The sequence below is a fragment of the Leuciscus leuciscus genome, assembly GCF_965113295.1.
Source record: "Leuciscus leuciscus genome assembly, chromosome: 3".
Lineage (NCBI taxonomy): Eukaryota > Metazoa > Chordata > Actinopteri > Cypriniformes > Leuciscidae > Leuciscus > Leuciscus leuciscus.
The window spans coordinates 63172915-63200107 of NC_138727.1; the positions used below are offsets into that span (position 1 = coordinate 63172915).

At 40.1% G+C, this 27193-nt stretch overlaps 2 protein-coding genes and 1 long non-coding RNA gene across 6 annotated transcripts in view; all 3 read right to left on the minus strand.

Moving 5' to 3' along the window:
* Positions 1-27193, minus strand: part of LOC309495549 (uncharacterized protein) — a 116513-nt gene that overhangs the window by 79823 nt on the left and 9497 nt on the right. The gene's annotated exons all lie outside the window — the stretch shown is intronic.
* Positions 1297-24735, minus strand: LOC309493860 (deoxynucleoside triphosphate triphosphohydrolase SAMHD1-like). Its single transcript, XM_082163133.1, has 6 exons — positions 24709-24735; positions 7137-7249; positions 2590-2726; positions 2421-2513; positions 2167-2271; positions 1297-1956 (listed from the first exon to the last, which is right to left on the minus strand). The coding sequence occupies exons 2-6, from the start codon at positions 7189-7191 to the stop codon at positions 1792-1794; spliced, it is 555 nt and encodes a 184-aa protein (XP_082019259.1). The 5' UTR covers positions 7192-7249; positions 24709-24735; the 3' UTR covers positions 1297-1791.
* Positions 8967-13031, minus strand: LOC309493898. 4 transcript variants are annotated; one of them, XR_014204063.1, is made up of 11 exons: positions 12770-13031; positions 11835-12032; positions 11648-11697; positions 11157-11205; positions 10981-11052; positions 10795-10876; positions 10672-10705; positions 10502-10588; positions 10204-10359; positions 9784-10042; positions 8967-9691 (listed from the first exon to the last, which is right to left on the minus strand). It is a non-coding gene; the product is annotated as an uncharacterized lncRNA (long non-coding RNA). The 4 variants fall into 4 exon arrangements; XR_014204064.1 differs by lacking the exon at positions 9784-10042 and having other exon boundaries at positions 12770-13026; XR_014204065.1 differs by lacking the exons at positions 9784-10042; positions 12770-13031 and adding an exon at positions 12561-12696.

Below are 27193 nucleotides of genomic sequence, written 5' to 3' on the forward strand. Positions count from 1 at the left end.
CACTATAGGTTATTGTTCTCCAGTCATCATCTAAGTCATCTATTCAGTCTATTGTCTCTATTGTTTTGTGGTGCAAACGAGCCCCATTCAGTCTCAGTCTCCCCAGTACACATTCACACACCTCTGCAGCCTGGTTATGGCTCTAAATATGCATATCTTTTGTCTGCATTATAGTTGCTAACGACTGGCTATTCACAGGCTATTCATAGGGTTTCAATCCCTAATTTATTTTATCAAAGTTCTCACTTATATTTGAAACTGTATCAAATGCACTAAAACATTTCAGAAAAGCATTACTATTTAGAAAAAAACCCCATAAAAGAATAACTTCTAGGTGACAGGTGCACCTGAGCTAGCTAGCATGTTAGCTTAGCACCCCATCAATACACGACCATTTATGAGATTAAAACTATGTTTGTGCTTCAAACTTATTTTATAACGCAGGTCGATTGTTTTAAATAATCTTCTGTGATCTAATTTGGCTTCAGATAAAAAAAAAAAATCAGAAAGACAATATATTATTTATAGTATGCACGATGATAAAGTCTATATCGATTAGCATTACATTATAAATATAATCTATTATTATAAAAATACCTGGCATTGCTTGAAGAACACTCAAATATCAAATATCATTGCAATATTTTTTATTGTCTTCAAAACGTCTGTATCTGCATATTACAGCGATCTCTGTGTTAGCTTTGTGTGTAGCTGCTATCAGTGACGTCCTTGAAGGTCACATGATTATGTCTCTTCTTCATGTTCCATATATGGAGTATTATTGTGCATATAGCGCCCTCAGGCTATAGGTATGAATTGAAAACACAGCACATCTCAGTAAGAAGCGCTCATAATGATTACATCGAAGCATTTGGGTATAAATTCAATAAATATTATTCCTGTCTATAGAAATATGATGTGAATCTATGAGAATATATCAATATTTCTCCAAGTCTGCACATTTTTGAGCTAAAAGCCCTGAGGGACGTTGTTTTGTGAATCGCTGTCATGACAACAGCACGGAGTTTTTTTTTCTGAATGGACCAGCTGACGCTCATAATTCATATTAAAGGTATCAACGCATTTTTCCATTTCATAACTCCTGACACAAAATAAGACATAACTGTCACTATAAGTTTCTCAGAATACAATAGTTGTCAAATACTGAAACTTGAGTCTTATATCTTTTTAATGATGTATAGTTTGTCAAGGTAAAACATTTAATCTGATAGTAACTTTGAACTAAATAAATAAAAAAAACGCTTCAGTGCGCCGACGCACTGGTGAGGGTTAACAGGATAAAGACAGACACATCAAAAATAAGATCAGCATGACTAACATGTCACCTTCTATCAATATGATTTGTTCAATTGGTAAAGCAAGCTTTTTTTACCCTCTGTTATTGGCATCAGCAAAAATATCTCAAATCTTTAAAAAAAACATTGTAAAGGGTTAAGAGTTCAGTTGATTACTCATTATTTCATGACACAATACAGACAAAGAGCAGAACATTTTGGTACATTGTCCAAAGTTTGTCACAAGGTTAGACCTAGGAGGGGAAGTAAGATTTAGTTTGTTATATTGTTCTAGAAGGTCTAGAAGGGGAAGTCAAGTAAGAGTTTATCATAATGTTAGAGTTAGTTAGGGGAAGTCAGGTACATAATGTTAGATCATCTAAAAGTCAGATTTTTAGAGCCAGAAACATGGTTAATTCTAAAAGATAGTTTAAAAATGTTAAAAATGTTTTTGTTTTAGTCTCAGAGAAGAATTATATGTCAATAATTCAGCTGCCTAGGGGAGTCCAAAATATTCTGTACACCAGATCTGAAAGCACTTCTCAGCCTCTTCCAACAACAACTTCTCCTCCATCTTATCTTTAGCTGTCTGATCATCAGTTCTTCTGTAATAAACTCTGACAAGCTCTTCATTAAACTTCTTTGGTAGAAAACTGGACAACTGTCAACACAAGACAAATATCACACTCAATGAGTTTTATAAAGATATTTGATCATGTAGTAATATTAATTATACTGAGCACAACACTACAAAGTTCAAGTCCCTGTCCGATTGGTTTACCAAAAGAACACTATAAAGGAATAAATGGCACTCATTTAAAAAAAAAATCTGCAATGATCTGGAATAAAACAGTTTGAGTTTCATAAGTACCTGATAATATTTAATGGTTGAAGCTTGGTTGGGATTCCTCTTGCTGTAGAAATAGATGGATTCAATGGGGTTTTTGTCCTTCATGCCGTGATCCAGATCAACCACCTGAGTGAGAGATGAAATTATTTGTTTTGTGAAGATATGAAGGCAGATGTGAGGGATGAATAAAACTAAACAGTTGAGTGTTTTATTTCAGAGCAAAACCTGCATCTTAATCACTTTCCATCTAAGCACTGAATAACTACATAACTTACATAAACCGGTAATTCTTCAGCATTCAGAGAAACAGTCGGGTCCGTGGGTTTGTACTTCTGCACTGCAGCTTTCCATGTTTCTGTCAGCTGTTCCTGAATTTTCAGATTTGAGAGGTTTAGTCAAGTGCTGTACAGTAAATACTAAACCAATGTATTTTTCTTTTCTGACCTTTGACTTGTTTTTCTCAGTCAGACGAGCTTCTCCCACAAACTTTGGTAGTTTTCTCCAGACGATCTTTTCCAGGATGTTTCTGGATTTCTTTAGATTATCAGCATTGGAGGACGAGATCTGCTCAAAGATCTCATCTGACAGAAGATTCATTATTTTAGCTAAAATAGTGTAAAGTATTAACAAATTAAGTTTTTCAGACCATTATATTATTTTCCTTATGGATAATTCACTAGCAAGGACCACGCCACAACTGCACCGAATTAGCTATTAGCTTTGTGAATGAATAAGGGTCGAAGGAAATGGGGAAAGATGTTAACGACGGATCTCCGTCTGGCTGATCAGGGAGTCTGACCCGGGAGACTCAGAGTGGGGGCTTCGTCTCGGTAGGCAGTAAGCTGAGTTACTTGAAGACCCCCAAAGGTTTGGATGAGACGATGCGGGCTTGAGCTTGACGGAGATCGTTTAGATTATTGCGGATGTACAAGCGGTACGCTTCGGATGACCATCGACCTAAGACTCTGATTGTCTCGTCCGAGATGCCCATACTGGCGGTCGTGGTGGCTGCTCCGATACGGAATGAATGTATAGAGTAATGTTCGGGAGATATGCCGGAGGTCCTGAGAATACTTTGGAAGTGTTTGCTAAACCAGAATCTCGTGGCCATTTTCCTGTTTTCCGTGAGGAAGAGTGGTTCTTGAGGAGATGAATGGTTGGCGTATCTGGAAGAAACGTATTCCGAAAGTGGCTCATAAGGACTGAGGAAGGAGTGGAGGCGAAAGATGTATATTGGAAACGACTCTCCGAATTGGTCGGTTTTACTTCTCTTTAGGTTATATATCAGAGAATCCGGCGTATGAGCGGTGATGTCTGAGAGGCTGGGATGAATGGCTGGATTGAAGACTGAAGTCGACGGGGCGAATTCGGAGCATCTCAGGAAGCCGAAGAATGCGAGAAAGAACATGCATTCTAATGTTTGGTCGATCGATGGGCTCAAGTAGCCGGAACGTAATGTGTGGATGCATTGGCTCAGGAGGTCAGAAGTTAAGGGTAAGCGTTTGATGTTGAGGACTGGTTCTTGTTTTCGTAGACCTCTAATAAGCATAGATACGTGGGAGTGAGAAATGGTTTGGCATTGGTCGCCGGTGGCGAGTTTGTAGATAAAGTTAATTCCGGATAGGTAAGTCTGAATGGAGGATGCCCTGAGATTTTGGTAGGAATGGGCATGAGTAACGAAGTTGCAGATGGACCAAACGTTCATTAGAGGAAATGAGAGTTGGTAAAAGGAGTGGTAAGCCTTAAAACAGTTCCAACCGGTCAAGTAAGCAGAGAGGGTACTCTGGGCGAGGCCGTTGAGAATAGCTTCTCGCGAAGCATGTGAAAGTTCTTCCAGCTGTGGATTTAGTTGAAGATGGTGGCTGAAAACGGTGGAACTGGCGTGGGATGGATGTCTGATTCTGGAGCTAAGATTCTGAACTTCTGAAAAGAGAAACGAGACAATGAGTCGGCTATGCTATTGTGGTATCCTGGAACGTGTGCTGCTCGGATGATGAACTGACGTTGCGCTGATATAAGTGTCAGTCTGCGGACTAATTGCATGATCGCCAGGGAACTGGATCTGCCTTTATTTATGATTTCAACTACCGCTGAGTTGTCTGAGTGGATGAGTATGGAATGCCGGGACCATGCTATAATGACGGGATACATCTCGTAAAGTGCGGATGAGGGAAAGTCTGGCTGCTGAATTAGATGGTTGAACTCTGGTGGCCACTCGGAAGCGAACCAGCGGCCGCTGTAGTAGCCCCCGAATCCTATGGAAGGCGCTGCATCTGTGTACAGCTGAATGTCTTCTGGCTGTGTGACATAGTCGTTATAAAAGAAGGATATGCCGTTCCATGAAGACAGGAATTTCTGCCAGAGCCGCATTTCCATTTTGCATGCTTCATCCAAGGTGACTTTGTCGTGTAGAGAGGGTATTGATGCTGCTTTTGATAGTAGGTTGGAAAGGAAAGATTTTCCCTGGGGAATTATTCTGATGGCGTAGTTAAGGTGGCCGAGGAGGGATAGCAGCTGTTGCTTTTGCACCTGTCTGCTAGAAGATAGTTCGATAGGAGCAATGAAATGCGTTGTGTTTTCTCAGGAGGTAGAGATGCTTGGAAGGAGATGGAGTCTAGGATGATGCCTAGAAACTCGATGGAGGTGCAGGGCCCTAAGGTCTTTTCTTTTGAAAGGGGTACGCCTAGTTCAGAAAACACTTTAACGAGGGTGGAAAGTCCTAAGTGTGGAGGTGCGGATGAAGGTGTGATGAGGAAGTCGTCGAGGAGGTGCAGGACGTAGGGAAGCCTGTGGTTGTTGATGAGAATCCAACATAAAGCCTCCGAGAGGGAGTCAAATATCTTGGGGCTGCTTCTGCAGCCGAAAGTGAGGCGTACTGAAAAGTAATAAGCTCCTTTCCAGAATATTCCGAAGAAACGGCAGAATTCTGGGTGAATGGGCAAGACTTTGAAAGTCTGCTTTTGAAAGCCATGCTCCGTGACCTGCCTTGCGGATGAGAGTGATGGCTTGGTCGATGGAAGCGTATTTCATGGAGAAGTCTGGGGCTGGAATGATGCTATTAATGCTGGGAATGTGTGAGCCGTGTGGGGAGGACAGGTCGATGATTAATCTCTTCTTCCCGGAATATTTCCTGGTGGCGATTCCAATGGGGCTGATGCGAAAAAGAGTGAAAGGAGGTTCTTTAAACGGGCCTATCATAAATCCCTCTTGGACTTCTTTAGCTATTAAAGTGTCAACAGTGTCTGGTTCGGAGAGGGCAGACTGGAGGTTATGGGAAAGATGAGAAGTGTCTGGGATTATTTCTATGACTGGAAGAAAGCCGTTTTTGAATCCATTGATAAGGAAATCTACGAACTCTCTGTCGGGGTGGTCTAGTAAGGCAGTAGCTAATGCTTCTACCTTGACTGGTGTGCCGAGATACTGTAATAGTCAGTCGGGTAGAGCAGTTGGGTTGTGGGGGTAAGAGGCTCTTGAGTGGGCGCCTCCACAGAAGGAGCAGGTGTGTAGGAATCTACAGTTGGAAAGAGAGCAGCCAAGATGGTTGAAGTTGTTGCATACCATTCTGCCTCCTTGGTAGAGGATCGGCCGTCCTCTTTTGTCAATGCCTTTGGGAAGTGGAACGTTGGCTGTGGGCTGTATGTTTAGAGGTTTTGGAATTAGAGGAGGAGGTGGGGCTGCTGTGGATAATCTATTGAATACGGATGTTTTGCGTGAGGAGGGTTGAGATTGAGAGGGTGTGATGGTGCAAGCTGAGGCTGGATGTGATGGTGCTCCGCATAGTTGGGGTAGATTAGTTGCGTAAAAGGAAGAAAGAGGAGGGGGTTGAAAAGGTCCACTGAGAGGTAGAAGTCCTGGGTTTGCTGCATGAGGGACTTGAATTGGGTTAATTTGTAGGGAAGAATCGGAAATAACAGGGGCCGTGTGGCTGTTAATGCCAGAAGGAAGGGTAGAAGAATGGATGCTGGGATGGAGGGATGAATGTCCGTGAGGATTTGTAGCTGTTTGTGAGCTTAAGTAAGCAAAGAAAGATGTCATGAATTGGGATAAGTCTGAGGTAGAAGGTGCAGATGTTGGAGGTAGTATTACTTGGTCTCCACTAGGTGGCGTGGACACTGCTGGCTGAGGCCGTTGTGGAGGCAGTGTGGTGACGTCATGAGTGACGATGAGAGGATCGCGTGTCAATGCCGGAAGCGTTGGAGGCTCGTAATTTAAATTTGAAGTGTGTGTAGATGCTGTGTAAAGCTGAAATAGTCTTGATTTATTGTCAGATCGGCTGAAGTGGATACCTTTGTCCTTAAGAGCACGCTGAAGGCGAGCCACAGTCCAATTCTTGATGGCATTCTCTGGTCTGGAAGACGTGGCGTGAGTGCGCTGAGAATTGCTACGGTTTGTTGAATGATGACGCGGTTGACGAGGAGAGCGATCGCGCCAGCTTTCGCGCCTGTGTCGATCGTTGATGGTAGTTCTCGTTTGCAGAGGAGAGTGATCCTGTCGAGTCGGGGTTGGAGAAATCTTCGATGATGAACTGTGACGTGAATGCCCACGGGACTGAGGAATTTCTACGACAGAACGCAGCCGGTGTGAATTTTGGCTGCCTAGGGATTGTTGTGAAGACCTGACACTCTGTGACGGAGGAGAGTTTCTGAATAAATCGTCTTCGGAGTCAGAGGGGTTGATCTGCAGCTCGGAATTCATGTCGAAAAAAAAAAACTGAGACGAACGGTGTGGTGAAGGTGGGTTCAGTGTATATATACAGACGGGGAGAGAGAGCTGATTAGTTGAGGTGTGGTCCTGCTCCCGAACTTCAATTAACTTGTTAACTTCATAAATGGAGAATGATGGAGATATTATGGTTCATTTATCTGAAGTGCAGTCTTATTATTGTAAATTATTTGTTTCAGTCCTTTTGAGTATAATTTACCAGACATGCCACTCATATTTTAGCAGCAGACTCACTCAGAGAAAGGTTGGTTTTTTAGATTTCAACTGACCTGTGAGTTTGCTGTATTCCTCTGCTGTCTTTATGGTTTCAGAAATCTTCAGCATATCTTCAGGTTTCCCTTCATGAAGCTCACGATCAGCTAATACGAGTGCTTCTGCAAACCTAACACAAATAAAAAAAAACATTCAAGTTAGTGTTGTACACAGCAAAATCCCTAGTGTTAAATTAACTCTGCTCAGAGTTTATATAGTCCACACTCAGAGTGTTATAAGTAACACTGAAGCAGTGCTAAAGTTAATGAGATAATTAAGTGATTAATTGTGTGATGATTGACTATGAAGACACCTGATGTTAACAAGCAGAATCACTGAAGGAGGAAATCATACATTTTAAGTCACCATTATGGAGATCAGTGTATTCTTTAATTGAGCTCTTGACCCTTACATTTTTAACTTTAGATTTAGTTTGGCTACTGTAACTGAGTTATAACTGCCAGATGAACAAAGAGAAAATGTGATCTGGTGGTGTTGGTTGTGTTTTAAAATAATCAATTTTAACCTGAATCACTGTCATCACTCAACTTATTTAGAGCCTAATCTCTAAGTTAGGTTTACTTAATTGATTATAACAGCACTTTCCTTGCATAACATTCTATTTTTTGTATGTTCAATGTAATCCAATAGATTCCTTAAAGTTGCTCTGAAACCAAAAGTAAGTTTACTTTTTTCATTTAGACACATAGACATCAAGAATCAGCCTGTGAATTTCAACAATGGTGACAATTATAAAGCATGTTACAGTGCATTCTGGGTGCCACAAATCAAAACTCATTCATGGCTCCCATCATGCATTGCTGCATGAGTAAATAATGAGGTTAATTTTCTTATTAATTTTCTTCTTATTAAAATTCTTACTATTTTATTTTATTTATGCTGTTTTTATGTGACTTTTTAGTCGCTTGTTTTCTAATGTTCAGAGTTGATCTGTTTATCTGAATATGCTGTTTATCACCATTGCTGAGATTCATACGCTGATTCTTGATGTCGGTGTGTGCCTAAATGATTTTTTTTTTTTTTACCAGAACAACTTGAGAAATAATTTGGATTACATTGGAAATGCTAAAATGATTATACTGTACAAGGCCAGTGCTGCTGTAATCAGTAAAGTAAATCTAACTCAGAGAGCAGGCTCTACATGAGTTCAGTGATTCAGGTCAAAAAATGATTATGTTAACCTGTTAAGCTGCAACGCCACTTTTGAAAAATCCCCAGAAATGACATACCCAAACTGAAACACATACAGTTCATGAACCCTTTGCACTAAAAGCACAAGTATGATCTCATTTGAAAGCTGACACCTGGTAGTTTATTGTAAATGTAGAATTAATTATTGTCATAATGAAAAAACATTTTTTAAATAGCTTCAAAGTTTTGTAAAGTTATTAGAAATTTATTTTTATGAAACATATTCATGAAAATAAAATTGAAGTGGGCACTGTAGCAATCTAGAAATGCACTGCAGCTAAAGCCATATGTGTGACCATGTCCCAGATAGCAATGAGTCGGCGGCCCACCGTCGGCGCTCCGGCGGCAGTAGAAGCGGCAGAACGGCGACATCGCAAACACGTTGGACGGCGCACCGCCGGCGGCAGCCGCTTTTTAAAAGCGGCAGCCGCCTTCCTACCGCCTTCGTTCCGCGGCCGGCCCGCGGGCCAACCGCCGTCCCGCCGCCTTTATATTGAAGGCGGCCCTTCCGCGGCCCGCCGGAGGCAAGCGCTATTTTCGAGCGATCTGCCGCCGCTTATTCTGGCTATATATAATATTTAATATTTATAGCATGCAGTTTATCAAGAATAATGATTGCTCAAACCAGACAAATATCCATTTGGCATTTTTATTCCACATTTCAAAGTACATTAACTGTCATTTAAACAAGATGTGTCAGATCACTGAAACATAACAGAAAAATAAATAAATCAATATACTAACATGCAGGTTTCTTATTAAATTTTGGTAAAACAAAAAACAAAAACAAAAAACAGCCTTACAAGCAAATTACAACTCTTACAATAATTGTTCATATAAAGAGGACAGCTCTAGGGTGAAAAAAATTACCTGTAAACATTATGACAAGTAAAGAGAATACTTGATACAAAATAATGTGCAGGATACCAAATAAATCAAAGTATGACATCACATTTACAAGCCATTTCTAACAATAGGTTAAGTGGTAGTAATTTATAGTAAAGCTCTGGAGTAGAATAGACCATTATAGCTGCAATGCTGACCTGTGGCACAAGGACTTACAAGCATTATTTGAAAAAAGAAAAAAAAGAAAGTAATTTCCACAGTTAGTGAGTATAGTGTGACACTTCTGACGACTTTAGGGGTCTTGATGTTACTGACTGCAAGATAAAGAAAGGATTCCAGTTGTCAGTGATTCTGGGGTGTCAGTAGTCAGCCTAAGTGGACGGCTGTGGGTCCCTCTCAGCTGTGCGGTGCCTTTTTCTGCCTTCACGGTCAGATGCTCCTTTCAGGTAACGCGAAACGTTAACCTAGACCGCTTCATCAGTGGCATCCTGGGTTGCCAGGTTCTTCCGGATGGCTAATTTAGAAAATACAGATCTGTCATTTCATTTGAATTGCATGAGGCCATACACATCTACTTAAATACAATAAAAAAAATATCCAACTTACTTTGAACAATGGTCTAAAGCAGTGGTTCTCAATTCCAGTCCTCGTGACCCACTGCTCTGCACATTTTGTATGTCTCCCTTATTTAACAGACCTGAACCAGATCATCAGCTCATTAGGAGAGACTCCATGAACTGAACTGAGTGTGTCAGATAAGAGAGACATACAAAAAGTGCAGAGCAGTGGGTCACGAGGACTGGAATTGAGAACCACTGGTCTAAAGGAACATGTCTCTAAAACATGCTTTATCCCCTACACCGAGCTGAAAATCCAAAAAAGTGTTACAAATTACATTTCTCTGAAGCTTCTCATAAATAAATAAAAAATGTGAAAGGCTAAGGATTCAGACTGTAATATATGCAGTTTACAATCTTAAATTTTACTTTTTAGATTACTCTATGGCGTTATAATCAGCAAACTTACAAATTGTTCCTGGAGCTTTTTATCCTGCTTCAAACTGTTGTCAAGACACGGCAAATCTTCCTGGGTGTGTAGGGGGAGTAACAGATCCCCTGACAGGGATAACTCCAACATCGCCAAACTCTGCAAGACGTCACAGCATAAGGGTCTGATCTGCACCTACAGGGTTTCCCAGAATAAAATAGTCAGTCCTGGTCCCTCAACTACTAAACTATAACATTTATATCTAGGTCTACTACATGTACAGGTAGCCCCAGTGGGAATTAAACCAACAACCACAGGTGCTGTTTGCAAGTTGTACCTGATTGCCCAGTGCAAGCAAACGTCTTCAACATTGTTTGTTGAACTTGCTTCACCTGCTCTTGAAGTAAGCCGCTGTCATCCAAAGCTACAAAATGAAAGGCATATGGTCATTTTGGACTTACATCACACACAAAAAAGTACAATTTAAGAAACAGTGCAAGTTCTCACCTGCTCGTGCATTGCTTTCCCTCAGGGCTTGGTTCTACATTTTAAAAATAAAACAAACAACTAAAGGCACTATTTGCAATACTGTTAAAACACTGGACATTAAGACATAGGGCTAGAATATACCTTCACAGCTGAAAACTTCATGCTTGACACGAGATGCCATTGGAGTACAAGGGCCAACAATAGAGCAATGACTTTCTCCCTCCTATTGATAATCATTGACATGTAAAAATATGTTTGAAGTTATTGCATACATTTAATGAATTGGACTTAAATGTAACACTTAGTTAAGCGCAACGTATTACATACCTCCAGAGTTTTCACCCATATGCTGCCAGGGTAAATTTGCTGCCGGGGGTGTAAAGCTTAATACTTGATGAGCTGGGGGAGCAAACATAACAGCTTTCATTTCAATGCAGAGTATTGCATATTCAGTAATGAAACAATAATTGAACTGTGCAAAGCTAATGGAATGTACAACACACCTCAACACCTTTCATCCAGAAACTGCTGCAGCGAATCCCATCAAGTGTCCTAGTGAAAAACAGATTATGATTAAAGGATTCATCATCTTAAAGTCAGCATGAAATCAAATTTTACAATTTGTATTTTTATATGTAATATTGTAGTGTTTATGTAAATGATTCATCTGTGCACTTCATTTTTTATTCATGTACCCTTATAATCTTTAATCAAATACGTTACCCTTCCCTCCCCCCTCGAAACGACTTCTCTTCCGGTCATGTGCAATGGCGTGAGGGCGTGGCAACTCCCCTCAAACCATTAGTCTGCTATGAGCAGAGATGGAGAGGAGGAGCGCTAGAGTAAAACCCTGCTCCTCTATTCAATATTCCCTTTCACTTGGAAATACGTCACAACACTGGAGAAAAGTCGTTTGTAACTTCCAGTTCATGCCAACTTTAAATAGAAGCAATAGTTTCCAAGACAAAAAAACTTCACAAATAACATCACTTACTTGTACTCAAACTCTTGCCGGATTCTGGATTACTGGGGAGAAACCTGGTTCTGAGAAAGAGGAAACAGAAATTTGATGATAATAATAATAATAATGAATGAAAGATTCCGCTATCCACAATAAACAGACAAATAAATTACACAGATGAAATAAAGGAAAATCAAATGTACAAGTCAGACCCATTTACCTGCTCCCTTCATGAACTTAAAATGATGTTTCTCCCAGGTGCTGTGTGGAGGTGTGCAGCGGATGGCTAAATTGTTCCTTTGTCTTTTTTGCAGAGGTTAAACGGGGCAAATGGCACATGCCCTTCGCTGAGCCACTCTTGCGGAACAACTGCAAATGGCAGATCCTCCTTGTTGATAAACTGAACAATGTGAAGCATCTAAAATAGAAGACACATTAGCATAAAGTATACTTTTTGATAAAAAAAAATTCAGGCAAAATCAACAACATTAAAATGCTCACACCTTCGAAAAAGCAGTAATTTTCACAAGTGGATCAACAGAAAACCATGTTCAGACAAACAAAATCATATAAAAAACCTATATACATCGTTATTTTTGTAAGAAAACACCAAAAGTTAAACTAGTCTTTCTAGATGTAAAGTTTGGCTACCTACTGTAGCTAGATACATTTAACATGTAACGTTAGAACATGCTTGAACTCAGTGTGTAAAAAAGGTGAAACAGCATGTGGTAGCGAACACTAATCTAGACTAGCAGCATAATTATGTTTAGTTAGAAAACAACACAAGTTATACTGATCAGTCTTTCTTGTCGTGAAGATTTTGCTAACGTTACCATTCCCACCGTAGTTCAGGAACTGTAACGTTAGTTAATTCGACTGACCAATACTATCTTAAACCACATGTACTCACACTTGTATAAACATACAAAACAGTTAAACATACTTAGAAGAAGAAAAAAACTCAACGCCAGGAAGAAACTAAGTAACGTTAGCCTAGCTATGGCAGAAGCATGGCGGAAACTTTGCAAACAAGGCTAACTTACTTTAGCTTGACTAGTTAGGCAAGAACAGATTTTAAGAAGAAGAACTAAAAACAACGTCAAAAATGAACATATATATATTGCGTTAAACAAAAAGGAAAAATGTACTTACTTAAAAGATCGTATATTTCCTCTCTCCAAATACTGAAACCGTGTGACGACGAGACGAGTAAATCTGCTTCAGTTTTTTAGATGCTGCCCCTCTCGACCGGTGGAGGTACTTCTCTGTTTGTGCTTTAACACTTTCTTAAACATTTGTACAGGTCGCAAAACTCGCAATTGCAAACTGCAAAGTAATTCCTTATACATGTAAAAGGTAAAATAAATTAAAAATTGAGCTTGTAAAACAATGAAAGACATAACCACAATTTCCTGGAGTGACAGAGGGACAAAATATTTATAAATATTTCACTTTATCCTTCAGGTCAAAACAGGGATTTTCATGTTTCTCATAGACATTACCATGGTTGCAAATTAATAAAAAAAATATAAAGCAAACCCAAGATTTTGGCCAAGTTGCAGATGTCTTTCACTGTTCACTGATTTCAAGCATTGGTGAAAAATCTAACTTCATCCATTTATTCTGCTAAATTGTTCATACCATGAATGAAATATTTATTTTAAAAACTAATCAGAATCAGAAAGATATTTATTGCCAAGTAAGTTTTACAAAAGGAATTATTTTTGGTCTATTGGTGCATCTCAAATTGTGCATAAATCAAAGAAATGTAAAGAATTGTCACCTTAAGTGAATAAAATAATTCTATATATTTTACATATTATCGCTTCAGAGTTTCAAAGTAATTTAAATGTAATTTCCTAAACCTTATCATGGAATCAGAGTCAAATCTGTTATAACCCCTAATGGCTTTGGAGCAACAACAAAAATTTATATAATTCACATAATAATTATAATCGCTTTAAATGTGAAAAGTAGTTAAGATGCTGTCAGTTTCACTCATGGCTGGTCGATTTCAAAGCGGCTTGCCGCCAGCCGGCCGCGGTTCATTTAGACGGCGGCAACCGCCAGAGAGAATGAAGTCGGCGGCCCGGCGGCTGTTCGCCGGCGGCATCTCGCAAGAAATGGGAGTGACGTATTCGGCGGCAAACGCTTCATCGCCGCCAGCGGGACGCACCTATAGCCGACAGCTTGGGGCCGGCGGCAAAAAGAAGCCGTGCCGATATTTTTTGCTATCTGGGGTTATATTTAAAATCTGAAAATGATAAGTCTAAAACTCTGTATTTAGTTAAATGTTTTTCAAGATCATGTCAAATTACTTTATTTTGGGCCGAGCTAGCATGTTAGCTTAGCACACCATCAATACACGACCATTTATGAGATTAAAACCATGTTTGTGCTTCAAACGTACTTTATAACGCAATTCGAGTATTTTAAATAATCTTCTGTGATCTAATTTGGCTTCAGATAAAAAAAAAAATCAGACAGAAAATATATTTATAGAATTATGTACAATGATAAAGTCTATATCGATTAGCATTACATTATAAATATAATCTATTATTATAAAAATACCTGGCATTGCTTGAAGAACACAGGCAAATCAAATATCATTGCAATATTTTTTATTGTCTTCAAAACGTCTGTATCTGCATATTACAGCGATCTCTGTGTTAGCTTTGTGTGTAGCTGCTATCAGTGACGTCCTTGAAGGTCACATGATTATGTCTCTTCTTCATGTTCCATATATGGAGTATTATTGTGCATATAGCGCCCTCAGGCTATAGGTATGAATTGAAAACACAGCACATCTCAGTAAGAAGCGCTCATAATGAGTACATCGACGCATTTGGGTATAAATTCAATAAATATTATTCCTGTCTATAGAAATATGATGTGAATCTATGAGAATATATCAATATTTCTCCAAGTCTGCACATTTTTGAGCTAAAAGCCCTGAGGGACGTTGTTTTGTGAATCGCTGTCATGACAACAGCACGGAGTTTTTTTTTCTGAATGGACCAGCTGACGCTCATAATTCATATTAAAGGTATCAACGCATTTTTTCATTTCATAACTCCTGACACAAATTAAGACATAACTGTCACTATAAGTTTCTCAGAATACAATAGTGGTCAAATACTGAAACTTGAGTCTTATATCTTTTTAATGATGTATAGTTTGTCAAAGTATAACATTTAATCTGATAGTAACTTTGAACTAAATAAATAAAAAAACGTTTCAGTGCGCCGACGTTAAGCTGCAACCCCACTTTTGAAAAATCCCCAGAAATGACATACCCAAACTGAAACAGATACAGTTCATGAACCCTTTGTACTAAAAGCACAAGTATGATCTCATTTGAAAGCTGACACCTGGTAGTTTATTGTAAATGTAGAATTAATTATTGTCATAATGAAAAAAAATTGTTATAAATAGCTTCAAAGTTTTGTAAAGTTATTAGAAATTAATTTTTATGAAACATCCTCATGAAAATAAAATTGAAGTTGGCACTGTAGCAATCTAGAAATGCACTACAGCTAAAGCCACATGTCTAAACATTTTATGTTTAAAATCTGAAGATAATAAGTCCAAAATTCTGTATTTAGTTAAATGTTTTTCAAGACCATGTCAAATGACTTTATTTTGATTTGACTCTAAAATGCAACTGATGTTTATTGTCATCTTCTAACCATCTATCCAGTATTTTGTCTCTATTGTTTTGTGGTGCAAACGAGCCCCATTCAGCCTGCACACATTCACACCTCTCCAGCCTGGTTATGGCTCTAAATATGCATTTCTTTTGTCTGCATTATAGTTACTAACGACTGGCTATTCACAGGCTATTCATAGGGTTTCAGTCCCTAATTTCTTTTCTCAAAGTTCACTTCACATTTTAAACTGTATCAAATGCATTTCTTGAATAAAGAAACATTTCAGTAAGCATTCAAAAAATCATAAAATAATAACTGCTAGTGGCAGGTGCACCTAGGGCTAGCTAGCATGTTAGCTTAGCACACCATCAATACACAACAATTTATGAGATTAAAACCATGTTTGTGCTCCAAACTTACTTTATAACGCAAGTCGAGTATTTTAAATAATCTTCTGCGATTTAATTTGGCTTCAGATTAAAAAAAAATCAGACAGAAAATATAATATGGTATAGTATTGAACAGTGTTGTAAATAAAGCTTAAGCACTGTTTTCTAATTGTGTCCTCTTTTGAAAGGCCAAACAAAGTAGTTTGGCTTTCGCGACGAAAAACACAGTCTCTCCACGACATGACGACAATGATACAGCGAGAATAAAAGCTACGCCTTCTTTCTTTGCATATACACTGACATAGATATGTGGGGGCGTGTTTGAACAAAGCGTTTTAGGAAGGCATGGCTGAGCCTTAACTTTTATAAAGAATATCTCTTTAGGTTTGACACTTGAGCTTTGTAACTCTGCAGATCTTATACTTGCACTAACAGCTACATAACACACTAAAGAAAAGGGAAAACAAGACATCACATCATATGACCCCTTTAAAATCAACATATGTATTACTTCCCTTCCTTTAAAACCAATAACTGTGATATTTTGTTGCATCGCTGCATCAATAGGAAGAGAATTATAATAATATAATCTGAAATTCCAAGTGCCCAACCAAATCAAACACTGATCACCATAATGGTGAGTCTATAAACTAAAACATTTTAGGAAAATCAACATTAATTTATGAAGTCATCTTATGTGATGTTCTCTCGAATTTTTCAGTTGTATTGACAAGTCAACATTCAAGATTACTTTGGGAAATTAGTGAATGTAACTAGAGAAAAATAACTGCAGAAGTTGAGGAAATGAGTGAAAATCTTATTAAAGGGATAGTTCACCCAAAAATTTAAATTACCCCATGATTTACTCACCCCAAAGTCATTCTAGGTGTATATGACATTCTTCTTTCAGACGAATACAATCAGAGTTCTATTTAAAAATGTCCTGGCTAATCCAAGCTTTAAAATGGCAGTGAGTGAGAGCCCAATATTTGAAAATTGTTGCCTTCTGAAGCGAAGTGATGCGTTTGTGTATGAAAAATATCCATATTTAACACTATCTAGCTTCCACCAGACCACCTTCCGTATTTAACTTACTGTTACGCCCCTTGGCCTTTTTCTGGTCTTTATTTTCTTTATTTATGTCTTTTATTTTATTTTAACACTTGCACTCGCACACACAACACATCCATGCACCTGCCCTACACTACTGACACTGAAATTCACACTCCATATTTGGTTCTGTTGTTTAAATTTGTGTTAGATACACAATAAACTTTTGTTTGTTTGTGGCATGGTCTCCTATCTATTGTTATGACCCTGAGTCAGTCATAACAAAGTGGGGGATCGTCCATTGGTTTTGCACGTTTTGTTGCTAGTAATTTGATTTTGTTTAGTGCGCATTGTGCTTTGATTTAGTCATTTGTTTGGGAGCGCTTGAGGGGCACTTGAGAGCGAGTGTAGCTCGTTCGTCTTTGAATGGTGGTTTTCTGTGCGTGTTGATTGGCGGTTAGGGGGAGATCCTGTGACGTCATTGTCCTTATATGGTTAGTTGTTGTGCTCTGGGAGACATGCCTGAGTTTGATTAGTTTTGATTAGTTGTAATTTGTTTGCTGGCGTACTCGAGCGGGAGTGCTTGGGCGTGTGTTTTGGCAGTAGTTGCTGTTTTTGGAGACGTGTGAAGGTAAGTGACCGTTTGCTAATGTGCACTTGTAAGTTTTGGGCGTTTTTCCGTGTAGGCATAGCAGCGTTTCCCAATAGGGGGTTCACTGCACTTTTTGTTTCAGTGTGGAGGTATGACAGGTAGAGCTTCCCATTTTCCTTCTCCTTACGTCGGCTCGGGAGCATTTCCGTGGTTTCAGGGGTCTTGCCAGCTTGCTGGTCACCTTTACCGGGCCATCGGGTTGTAAATGCATAAAAAACCCACCGCTACGCCTCACGAAGACTGGGGTCCAGTAAGTTAGCTTTTGGGCTAGGTAGTTAGCGGGGAAACGCCGTCCTTGGGCTGTGGTTGATAGCCTGTGTGTACTGATAAATTTGTCACTTAAGCTTCTTGTCTCTATTGGTGAATTTGTTAGCCATGGATGAAGTGGTGGAAGATTTTATTGAATCGCCACATGAACATGGATTAGATATTTGTACTAAGAAACAATTAATCAGGATTGCAGAGTTGATATAATGTTGATATAGGGGATGTCCGAAAGACAAAGGATTATGTTAAAGGTAATTTGAAAGTGAAATTGTTGGAAAATGGTGTCTTGATGCCGGGTAAAGTTGACACTTTGGTTGAATAGTCTCTATCGGGAAGAGTAAGTCCAGTTGGTTTATCGTTTGAGCAGCAGAAAGAGTTGCTTTTGTGGAGCGGGAGAAGTTAGTTGTGGAGAGACAAAGACTGGCGCTGATCAGAGAAGGTAAGCTGGAGGGCGAGGCATTCCAGGCTGACCGCCCCCTGGTGGCACAGGTAAGCATGAAGCAAGATGACTTGAGTGATTTGAAATTAGTTCCCTGGTTTAATGAGGAGGACCCAGAGACATTTTTCTCCTTGTTTGAGCGTCTGGCAGAGGCTCGAGGTTGGTCTGACTCCACGCGTATGTTAATGTTACAGTGTGTGTTAACAGGAAAAGCACAACAGGCTTTTTAAGTAGGGATGTCCCGATACCACTTTTTCACTTCCGATACCGATGCCGCAGCTTTGGCTATTTGCCGATACCGATATCAATCCGATATTTTTATTTTATTCTTGAACTAATACTACTAATAATAAAATATATGGAAGCACTTTGCACAATTAGCCACATAAAAACATCTCACTCAAATGGAGAACAAATACTTCTCCATATAGTCCACAACAACAGTTGATAATGAAAGACTGCCACCCTTTATTCAAAAGACCTTGAGAAATGTTTGGTAACCTGAATGAATTTAAAATTAATGTGCTATATTTCAGATCAATATATTTGTTTCCTTAAAATTTTAATTAACTTTAACTTTATTCTCATCTGAATTATAAATAATTTATTTCTGTATAAAATAATACTACCATTAAAAACATGATTTGATTTTCTGTTTTATTCAATGTAGAATGTGTAACTTAAAAATAAACAGATTTGTGCTGTTTTAGGACAAGAAATGAAAACCAATGCAATATGATGAATGTCCAAAAGATGAGATCATTTTTGCTTTTAAACAGTGTGTGTGTGTGTGTGTGTGTGTGTGTGTGTGTGTGTGTGTGTGTGTGTGTGTTTTTGGGTGACAGTCAGTTTGACAAGAGTTTACAGTTTGCCAAAAGCACAATGTTGTGTTTTACACAAATATAAGTAGGCTAAACACTTTTTGCAGTTTTAATGATGTCCTGTATGAAAATGACGGAGTATGTTTTTATGTTTCCACTGTTCGATCGCGCCCGTGCCTCTCTCTCTCTGACACACACACACACACACACACACCAGCATTGCAATCTTGACATCGCAGCCTGTTCATTTTGCTGCGTTCACACCAAACGCGAATAGAACGTCAAATTCGTGTCTATCGCGTCTAGTTCGATGCTTGAACAGTTTGAATCCATTCGCGCGTCCAAAGCAAATAGGACGCGCCGCACGCGTATAATGATAAAGTGAACGTTTGAAGCGATATAGACGCGCGTTCAGAGCTAAGGCGGGGCTACAGATTAGGTGTCCCTATAAGAACCCGCATATGCGCGTATCTAACAGTTAGTTCCGTATTACATTAATTAATGTGCACGCGAGTTTTATTTATTTTTATACCGTGTATTCTCTGTGTAAATCCATGCACCGAACGTACGTTCAGTACGAATACGTACCGTTCCACCCCTAATGGGTATCGGATCATAGGTATCGGATAATTTTTTTTTCTCCCCTCCGATATCCGATCTAGCGTTTTGGGCCAGTATCGGCACGATACCGATGCCGTGGATCGGATCGGGACATCCCTATTTTTAAGCTTTAAGCAGAGCTGATTGTGGTAAATACTCTGTGGTAAAAACTGCTGTTCTTAAAACTTATGAACTTGTGCCGGAGGCATACCGACTACGTTTTCAAGGTTGGAGACATGGAGACAAGTCACATCTAGAGTTTATGCGTGATTTGGCTATGCATTTTGACTATTGGTGCTCAGCGGCCGGGGTTGACTCTTTTGAAAGCCTCCGTGAGTTAGTCATTTTGGAGCAGTTTAAAAACTCTGTGCCAGAGTGCATTGCCACCTATATGGTAAATGGTAAATGGGACTGCATTTATATTGCACTTTCAACAGACCGATGGTCACCAAAGCGCTTTACATATTGCCTCACATTCACCTATTAATTCACTCATTCATACACCGATTGCGGGGTCAGCCATGCAAGGCGCCATCCTGCTGGGGTTAGGCGTCTTGCTCATGGACACCTCGATACTTGGTCAGGTGGAACTGGGGATAGAACCACAAACCTTCTGGTTTGTAGACAACCTACATGAACCACTGAACCACTGCCGCCCCTATATTAGTGAGCGTGGAGTCAAGTCTGTTGGGGAAGCAGCTGCGCTGGCTGACAATTATTTCTTGATTCATACTTCAAGAAGTGGTGCTGGCCCTCATGAAACAAGGGCAAGTAGGCCTTTTGAGGATAAAAGTGGTCGTGTTTCAGGGGACTCGGAAAAAATCTGTAATTACTGTCATAAGCGAGGACATTGGAAAAATGATTGTTATGCTCTTAAGTCTCGTCCAAAGCAAACTTTTCCCAGGGCTAATCCTGTGATGTGTGCTGCGTCTGTCACTGATCAGGAGTTAGCAGGAATCACTGGAGAAGGCAATCCGGAGTTGAAATCTTACTTGACTTTTATTACAGAAGGTTTTGTTTCATTAATGGGAAGCAAAGAGCAAGTGCGCATCAAAATTTTGCGTGACACTGGTGCGTTTGACTCGTTTATTGTAGCAGCAACTTTGCCATTTTCAAATGACACCTTTGTAGGCTCAAGCATTCCTGTAGTGGGAATGGGTTTAAATGTTTTGAATGTACCACAACACAAAATGATGCGGCACTGTGATCTCTTCCAGGGTGAGGTGTCTGTTGGCGTGCGCCCAGCGTTACCTGTGGATGGCGTTGCTACGATCCTGGGTAATGACATAGCCGGTGATAAAGTGTGGGCTGATGTTTCTCCACCTACCAAGGTGACGGTGACTCCTCTGGTGTGCAGTAAGCCTGATGAGAGTGAGGTACACTTCCCTGATGTGTTTAGTTCCTGTGCAGTAACTCGTTCAAAACGTTTGGACAGTGATCACTCTGAAAGTGTGGCCTCTAGTCCTCACTTACTGTTACCTGTTGTCCCCTGGTCTGTTTCTCACGATGAGCTGATGCAGGAGCAAGAAGCTGACAGCATTGCTGACAGTCTTGTATGGATGGGGTTTGTTCTCCTGCAGAGGTCAGAAATCGTTCTCATTGTTATTTTTTGCACAATAATGTCTTGATGAGAAAATGGACACCTCAGTTTGAGGGTTTTGTTGGTGATCCGATTTACCAAGTGGGTGTTCCTTTAGAAATCAACACAATATTTCGATACTTTAATGACCAGTCTGGACATATGGGTGTCAGGAAGACGTATGACCGGGTTCTGTTGTATTTTTTTTTTTTTTGCCTCGTTTGAAAAGGGATGTGTCTGCATACAGTAAGTCGTGTCACACCTGTCAATTGACAAGTAAGCCTAACCAGGTTTTGAAGCCCGTTCCACTTTGCCCAATACCAGCTATAAGTCAACCATTTGAACATCATCTTATTGACTGTGTTGGTCCATTACCTCCATCAAAATCAGGTGCCAGATATTTGTTGACAGTGATGTGTCAAAGTACTAGGTATCCTGCAGCCTACCCACTGCGTAGTATAACGGCTAAGTCTGTGGTTCATGCATTGCCCCAATTTATTTCTATTTTTGGAGTTCAGTCAGATCAAGGGTCAAATTTTTGTTCAAAATCATTTGCTCAAGTGCTGGAACTGTTGAACATAGTTCATAATTTTTCATCTGCCTATCATGCTCAAAGCCAGGGTGTTTTGGAGCGGTTTCACCAAACACTTAAGTCCATGCTGCGCTCATTGTGTGTTCAGATGCAGGGTGATTGGGAAGAGGCTTTACCGTGGATGTTGCTGGCTGCTAGAGAGGTAATCCAAGAAAGTACAGGGTTTAGCCCTAATGATCTGATTTTTGGTCATAAAATGCAGGGTCCTCTGGCTCTGTTGCAGGACAACTGGAAGGAAGCTCAGCCTCCAAGTAACCTACTGGACTTTGTGAATGGGTTCCGGTATCGGCTCTATATGTCTCAGAAACATTATGATTGTCAGACTGAGCACAGAGAGTTTCTCCCAGGTGACCAGGTTTTAGCTCTTTTGCCTATAATTACTTCTCTGTGGCAAGCTAAATTTTCTGGGGGGGGGGGGATTTACTGACTAAGCTGGATTTACTTAAAGGTTACTGACAGGAACCACTGACAGACAGGGCAAGTGAGATTGCTGCTTTTATTACACCAGGTGGCCTATACTCCTACAATGTTATGCCTTTTGGTTTAAGGAATGCCTTTTGGCCTAATGAACTTGGTGGTGCATTACCTGGAAGGATGCGCAGTGTATTTGGATGACATGGTGGTGTATGCTGACAACTGGAAGGAACTTCCAACTTTTTGGCCTTTCTCTGGTCATTCTCCTGCCCCACCTCTCTTTCAGGCCTAATTGCTGGCACCTGGGAAGATGGTGTTTAAATAGGAGCTTCTCTGCTGCATTGATCTCTCTCTCTCCCTGCTCTGGTCTGGTGGCTAAAGGCTCGAACGCTGCTCTGTTGTGGCCTGTCCGGGTTCACGCCTCGCTCGGGACGCCAGGACTTTACACAGATGCACATTTAAGTTTATTTAAGTTTATGTCTTTTATTTTTACACTCAACACTTGCACCCACACACACAACACATCCATGCACCTGCCCTACATTACTGACTCTGACATTCACACTCCATATTTGGTTCTGTTGTTTAAATTTGTGTTAGATAAACAATTATCTTATGTTTTGCACCGTTTGTTTGTGGCATGGTCTCCTATCTATTCTTATGACCAGTCAGTCATAACACTTACAAAAAAAAAAACATAACTGGCGTTACGTATGAAATCGTAACTAACTGTATAACACATAAACATATAACACATTTGACACACATATAACACATTAGAACTGTGAGAGGTGTTACACTTTCTTCGCAAGTTGAATACGGAAGGTGTTTGCATCAGAGCTGCCCTGATGAAGGAGCATGAGAATGGACTACGCCCCATTGTTTCTGTTTAAGGACATTAACATAAGGAGAGTGCCACTACTCACAGAAAAAGAAAGACTGCCTAACCGGGGTGTGGGCATGTGTGCGGTTCTCACGATAGACGCTCTCACGATTGTGCTCTTGATAAACATGTATAATATTGACAAAGCTCCGGTAAGATGTCAACGACTACTAATGCACCTGATGAGATTTAATGTCAAAGCCGTGCATGTGCCAGGCAAACAGTTGACACATCAGTTGACACATCAGGGCGAGTCTGAAACAAAGGACAACATCAAGGTGTTTTTACAGGCAGTACTGTCTACTAAGCATGTAAGTGAAGACAAGTTAAGTGCCACAAGCAAAGCCACGCAAGAAGAATCAGATCTTCAGTCAGTTTGTAAATACATTCACCAAGGCCCAGTCAGATGTCTCAACTGTCCACAGGTTTCACACTGTCAGAGCTCATCTCTCTGAAGTTGATGGACTTTAGTTTTATGAGGACAGAATAGTTATTCCAGGATTCACCGAGAAAAGAGGTGTTACGTCAGCTTCACCCACGCCATCAAGGTCTCACTAAATGCAGGGAAAGAGCTCACCAGGTCGGTATGGTGGCCTGGTATTGGCAAAGACATCACAGAAATAGTCAAGACATGTGAGTTTTGCTAAGTCAACAAGCCCACACAAAAAGAGAGAGTCTGGTAACATCTCTTCCCAGCGGTCCATGGCAAAAGATTGCGGGTGACATCTGTGAACTAAATGGCAAGAAATACCTAATAGTCATGGACTATTATTGTTGTGATATTGAGATTGCACAACTACAGGCCATCACAAGCCAGTAGGTAATTATAAATTTGAAAAACATGTTTGTTCGTTGGGGGATCCCATATGAACTTGTGATAGACAATGCTACTCAGTTCACTTCCAGAGTTTAAGGGTCTATTCACAGCAGGAAAGTCTGCAAGTTCACTTGCTTTGGTCCAGATCAAATACATTGTTGATTTTTTGTTTGTTTGGTGTGGTTCGCTTTCACACTGCCCTTTTTGTAAGTGAACCAAAATTTGTGTGCTAAACGTGTGCTAAAGTAATCCATTCATTGGACAGAAATTTTAACCGTACCAGAGTTTGTTTGGAACTGGACCGATACCATCTCTTGGATGATACAAGACAGGTCTCGACCAAACAAGACAGGTGTGAATACACCCTAAAACGACATACAAATTCACTCACACTACTTCCAGTCCTAACTATACGCAGGCGAATGGTGCCGCTGAAAGTAGTGTTGTTATTAGAAAGCAGATGCTCAGATAGCCAGATCCACAGCTAGCTCTTATGAGCTATCGTTCTACACCTGCTACCTAGTCCAATTGACTATGAAAAAGTCAGAAGGAAGGACAAACAAACCAAGCAGGCATACCAGTACTTCTCCAACCGACGCTACTCAGCACTCAGTTTACCTGACTTAAATCGAGGACAAAGCGTGAAAGTTAAGTTGAATGGAGAAAAAGGATGGAAAAAAAATCGGCAACAGTCGTCGGAAAAGCTCCTGAACCCAGGTCATACATAGTACAAACAAAGGAAGGTATCTCATCGGAACCGGAGACATCCAGAGTGTTCCTGAGACACCAGAAACACCTGAAACACCCGACAGACAGATTGTACATGGAAACAGTGAATTAACTGATGGACTCTCTCTTGAGACCGATTTAACCACAAACACTATGAATGGGTCTAGTACCTCAAATTCCATCACACTACACCCATGTACACTCACCTGCAAAAGAACCCTTGCTGGTAGAAAAGTAACACTGACTGCAGAGATTAATGAATGCTATAACGTAAACAGTAAACAATTCTGTTTATTGACAGGTTATGTTAAAGTGATTGGCTATTGTAAACATTTGATTGTGTTCTATATATGTTACATGATTTAAAAAATAATCTGTAATCAAAAGGATCATGAGATCCTAATAACAATAATAATAATAATAATAATACTTAATAATATTAAGTAGAACTTTAAAAAGGGGAGGTGTAGTGATATGTCTACACAAGAGATTGTGATTGACTGTTAACTGCAGGGTCCAGGGTTGCTGGGTTAAAGAGTCAGTCACAGAGATGACAATGAGTTTGTTCTGCAGCTGCGTATGTTAAATAAAACAAAAAGACTAAGTCCACCATATTGTCTGCTCAATATGCCATATCTCCCTGTAGCCCAAGACTGGTTGCCCACTGAAGCTAAGCAGGGCTGAGCCTGGTTAGTACCTGGATGGGCAACCTCCTGAGTTTTCTCAGGCTGCTGCTGGAAGAGGTGTTAGTGAGGCCAGCAGGGGGCGCTCACCCTGTGGTCTGTGTGGGTCCTAACGCCCCAGTATAGCAATGGCGACACTATATTGTCAAAGAGCACCGTCCTTTGGATAAGACGTTAAACCGAGGGGTCCTGACTCTCTGTGTTCATTAAATGTCCTTTGAAAAAGAGTAGGGGTGTAACCCTGGTATCCTGGCCAAATTTGCCCCTTGCTCTCTGACCATCATGGCTTCCTAATCATCCCCATATACTGATTGACTTCATCACTGTCTCCTCTCCACCAATAAGCTTGTGTGTGATGGGCGTTCTGGCGCAACGTGTCCGTCCAGATGGTGCTGCACATTGGTGGTGGTTGAGGAGATTCCCCCCTTCCATGTAAAGCACTTTGAGTACCCAGAAAAGCGCTATATAAATGTAACGAATTATTATTATTATTATCATGACAGAATAAAAGAACTATAAATCCGTAGCTTGCAAATGGCTCAAAAGTTTTTTGTATTTATTTTGTAAGTCTCTCTGTGATGATATCTAGGTGCAAAAGTCTCTATGTGTTGGGATTTATCTGACCTCAGTGACGCGAGACAGCTAGCAGATGGTGGGTTTAGCCAGTCTGTCTGCTTCCTAAACTGGGTCCCAGTTAGTCAAGGTTCAACTCTAAGACTATGTGCCATATTACTAAATCAGTCCAATCACATAGGTCAGGTGTGACGCAGCGTGAGTTCCCTCGAAAGAGAAATGTCATTTTTATTCAAGTTTTGATAAATTAAATAAATAAATAAAAAGGAATTTATGAAAAAATAAAACTGATTTCATAGGACCCAATAAATGCAATAAATCCAATAACAAAGGCCCAAAAAGGTCTAATGCTGAATTTGTGTAATGTCATGTAAAGAAGAACAAGCATGAGCAAAGGATATTAAATTGTGTACAGCAGGACAAATTCACTAGCCTGGAAATCCAGACCCAAATCCGAAAGATTAAGGGTCTGGCATTGAGTAATGAAACTCGAGGGACGGCACAAAGCATGCATTTGAAAATCTCACTGCACGCAATTGGATAACACTACGACCAATCACAACAATACCAACTTACCGTATTCGGTCGGCAAAACAGCAAAAACGTCCTTCTTGCAAAGGAACGATTCGAGCGCTGTCTTAGTTTAACTCGTTCATTGTAGCGGCCAAAGCCGTTTCAAACAACTGGTGTTCATCCATAGCCATCTTGCAATGTTTTAATGACTTGGATGTCACAGCGCGGTGATTGGTGCAGCTCGGATACAAGGGCATATTTAATGAGCATCATCATTACTCAATGCCAGAGTGACTTGCTGAGCAAATTAAAATTGTGCTCTCGCGAGAAATCTGGATTTCCAGGGTACATATTCACTGCAAACAGAGAGACTCACATCTCTTCAATGATGTTGCAGATCTTGTGCTGGTAGGCCTGGCGATGGAGAGTGTATCGAGTGCGAAACATGTCATAAACATTATCTGCCTCCTGTTAGACATACAAACACCAGAGTCACAGATCCAGTTCCCATGATGCAGTGTTCACATTCAACAGCTTTTCATCTTTTAATTTGGTCACTTTTTTAGATTTGTCCAAAGAAACAAACTGCCACATTTTAAACAGATAGCTGGACAAAAAAAGATATTATGAAAATAAATAATGAAATGTAAATGTTTGGGTAGTATCATGTACCTTGTCTCTGAAGCAGATGTGATTTCTCCCGTTAATTTTACACACTCGAGCAAACTTCAACAGACGCTGATGGTCAAAACTGTTACGAATGCCGAGGTGATGACAGTCTCTGAGAAATAAGTAATAAAACAAGTAATAAAAACTCAGTGAGTGTTTTAGCGCAATTTTCTGACGTCATGGGATCACAACACTAATGCCGAGTTCAGACTGCATGATTTTAGCCCCGATTTTGGCTCGCCGACAGGTTTTG

Bases quoted from the DNA above. Each gene is read 5' to 3' on its own strand.
- LOC309493860 (XM_082163133.1), bottom strand. From the start codon at position 7,191: ATGCTGAAGATTTCTGAAACCATAAAGACAGCAGAGGAATACAGCAAA. The intron at 2,514-2,589 runs GTCAGAAAAGAA...CTGAAAATTCAG, and splicing joins CTGAGAAAAACAAGTCAAAG to GAACAGCTGACAGAAACATG. The intron at 2,272-2,420 runs GTAAGTTATGTA...TCTCTCACTCAG, and splicing joins CTGAAGAATTACCGGTTTAT to GTGGTTGATCTGGATCACGG.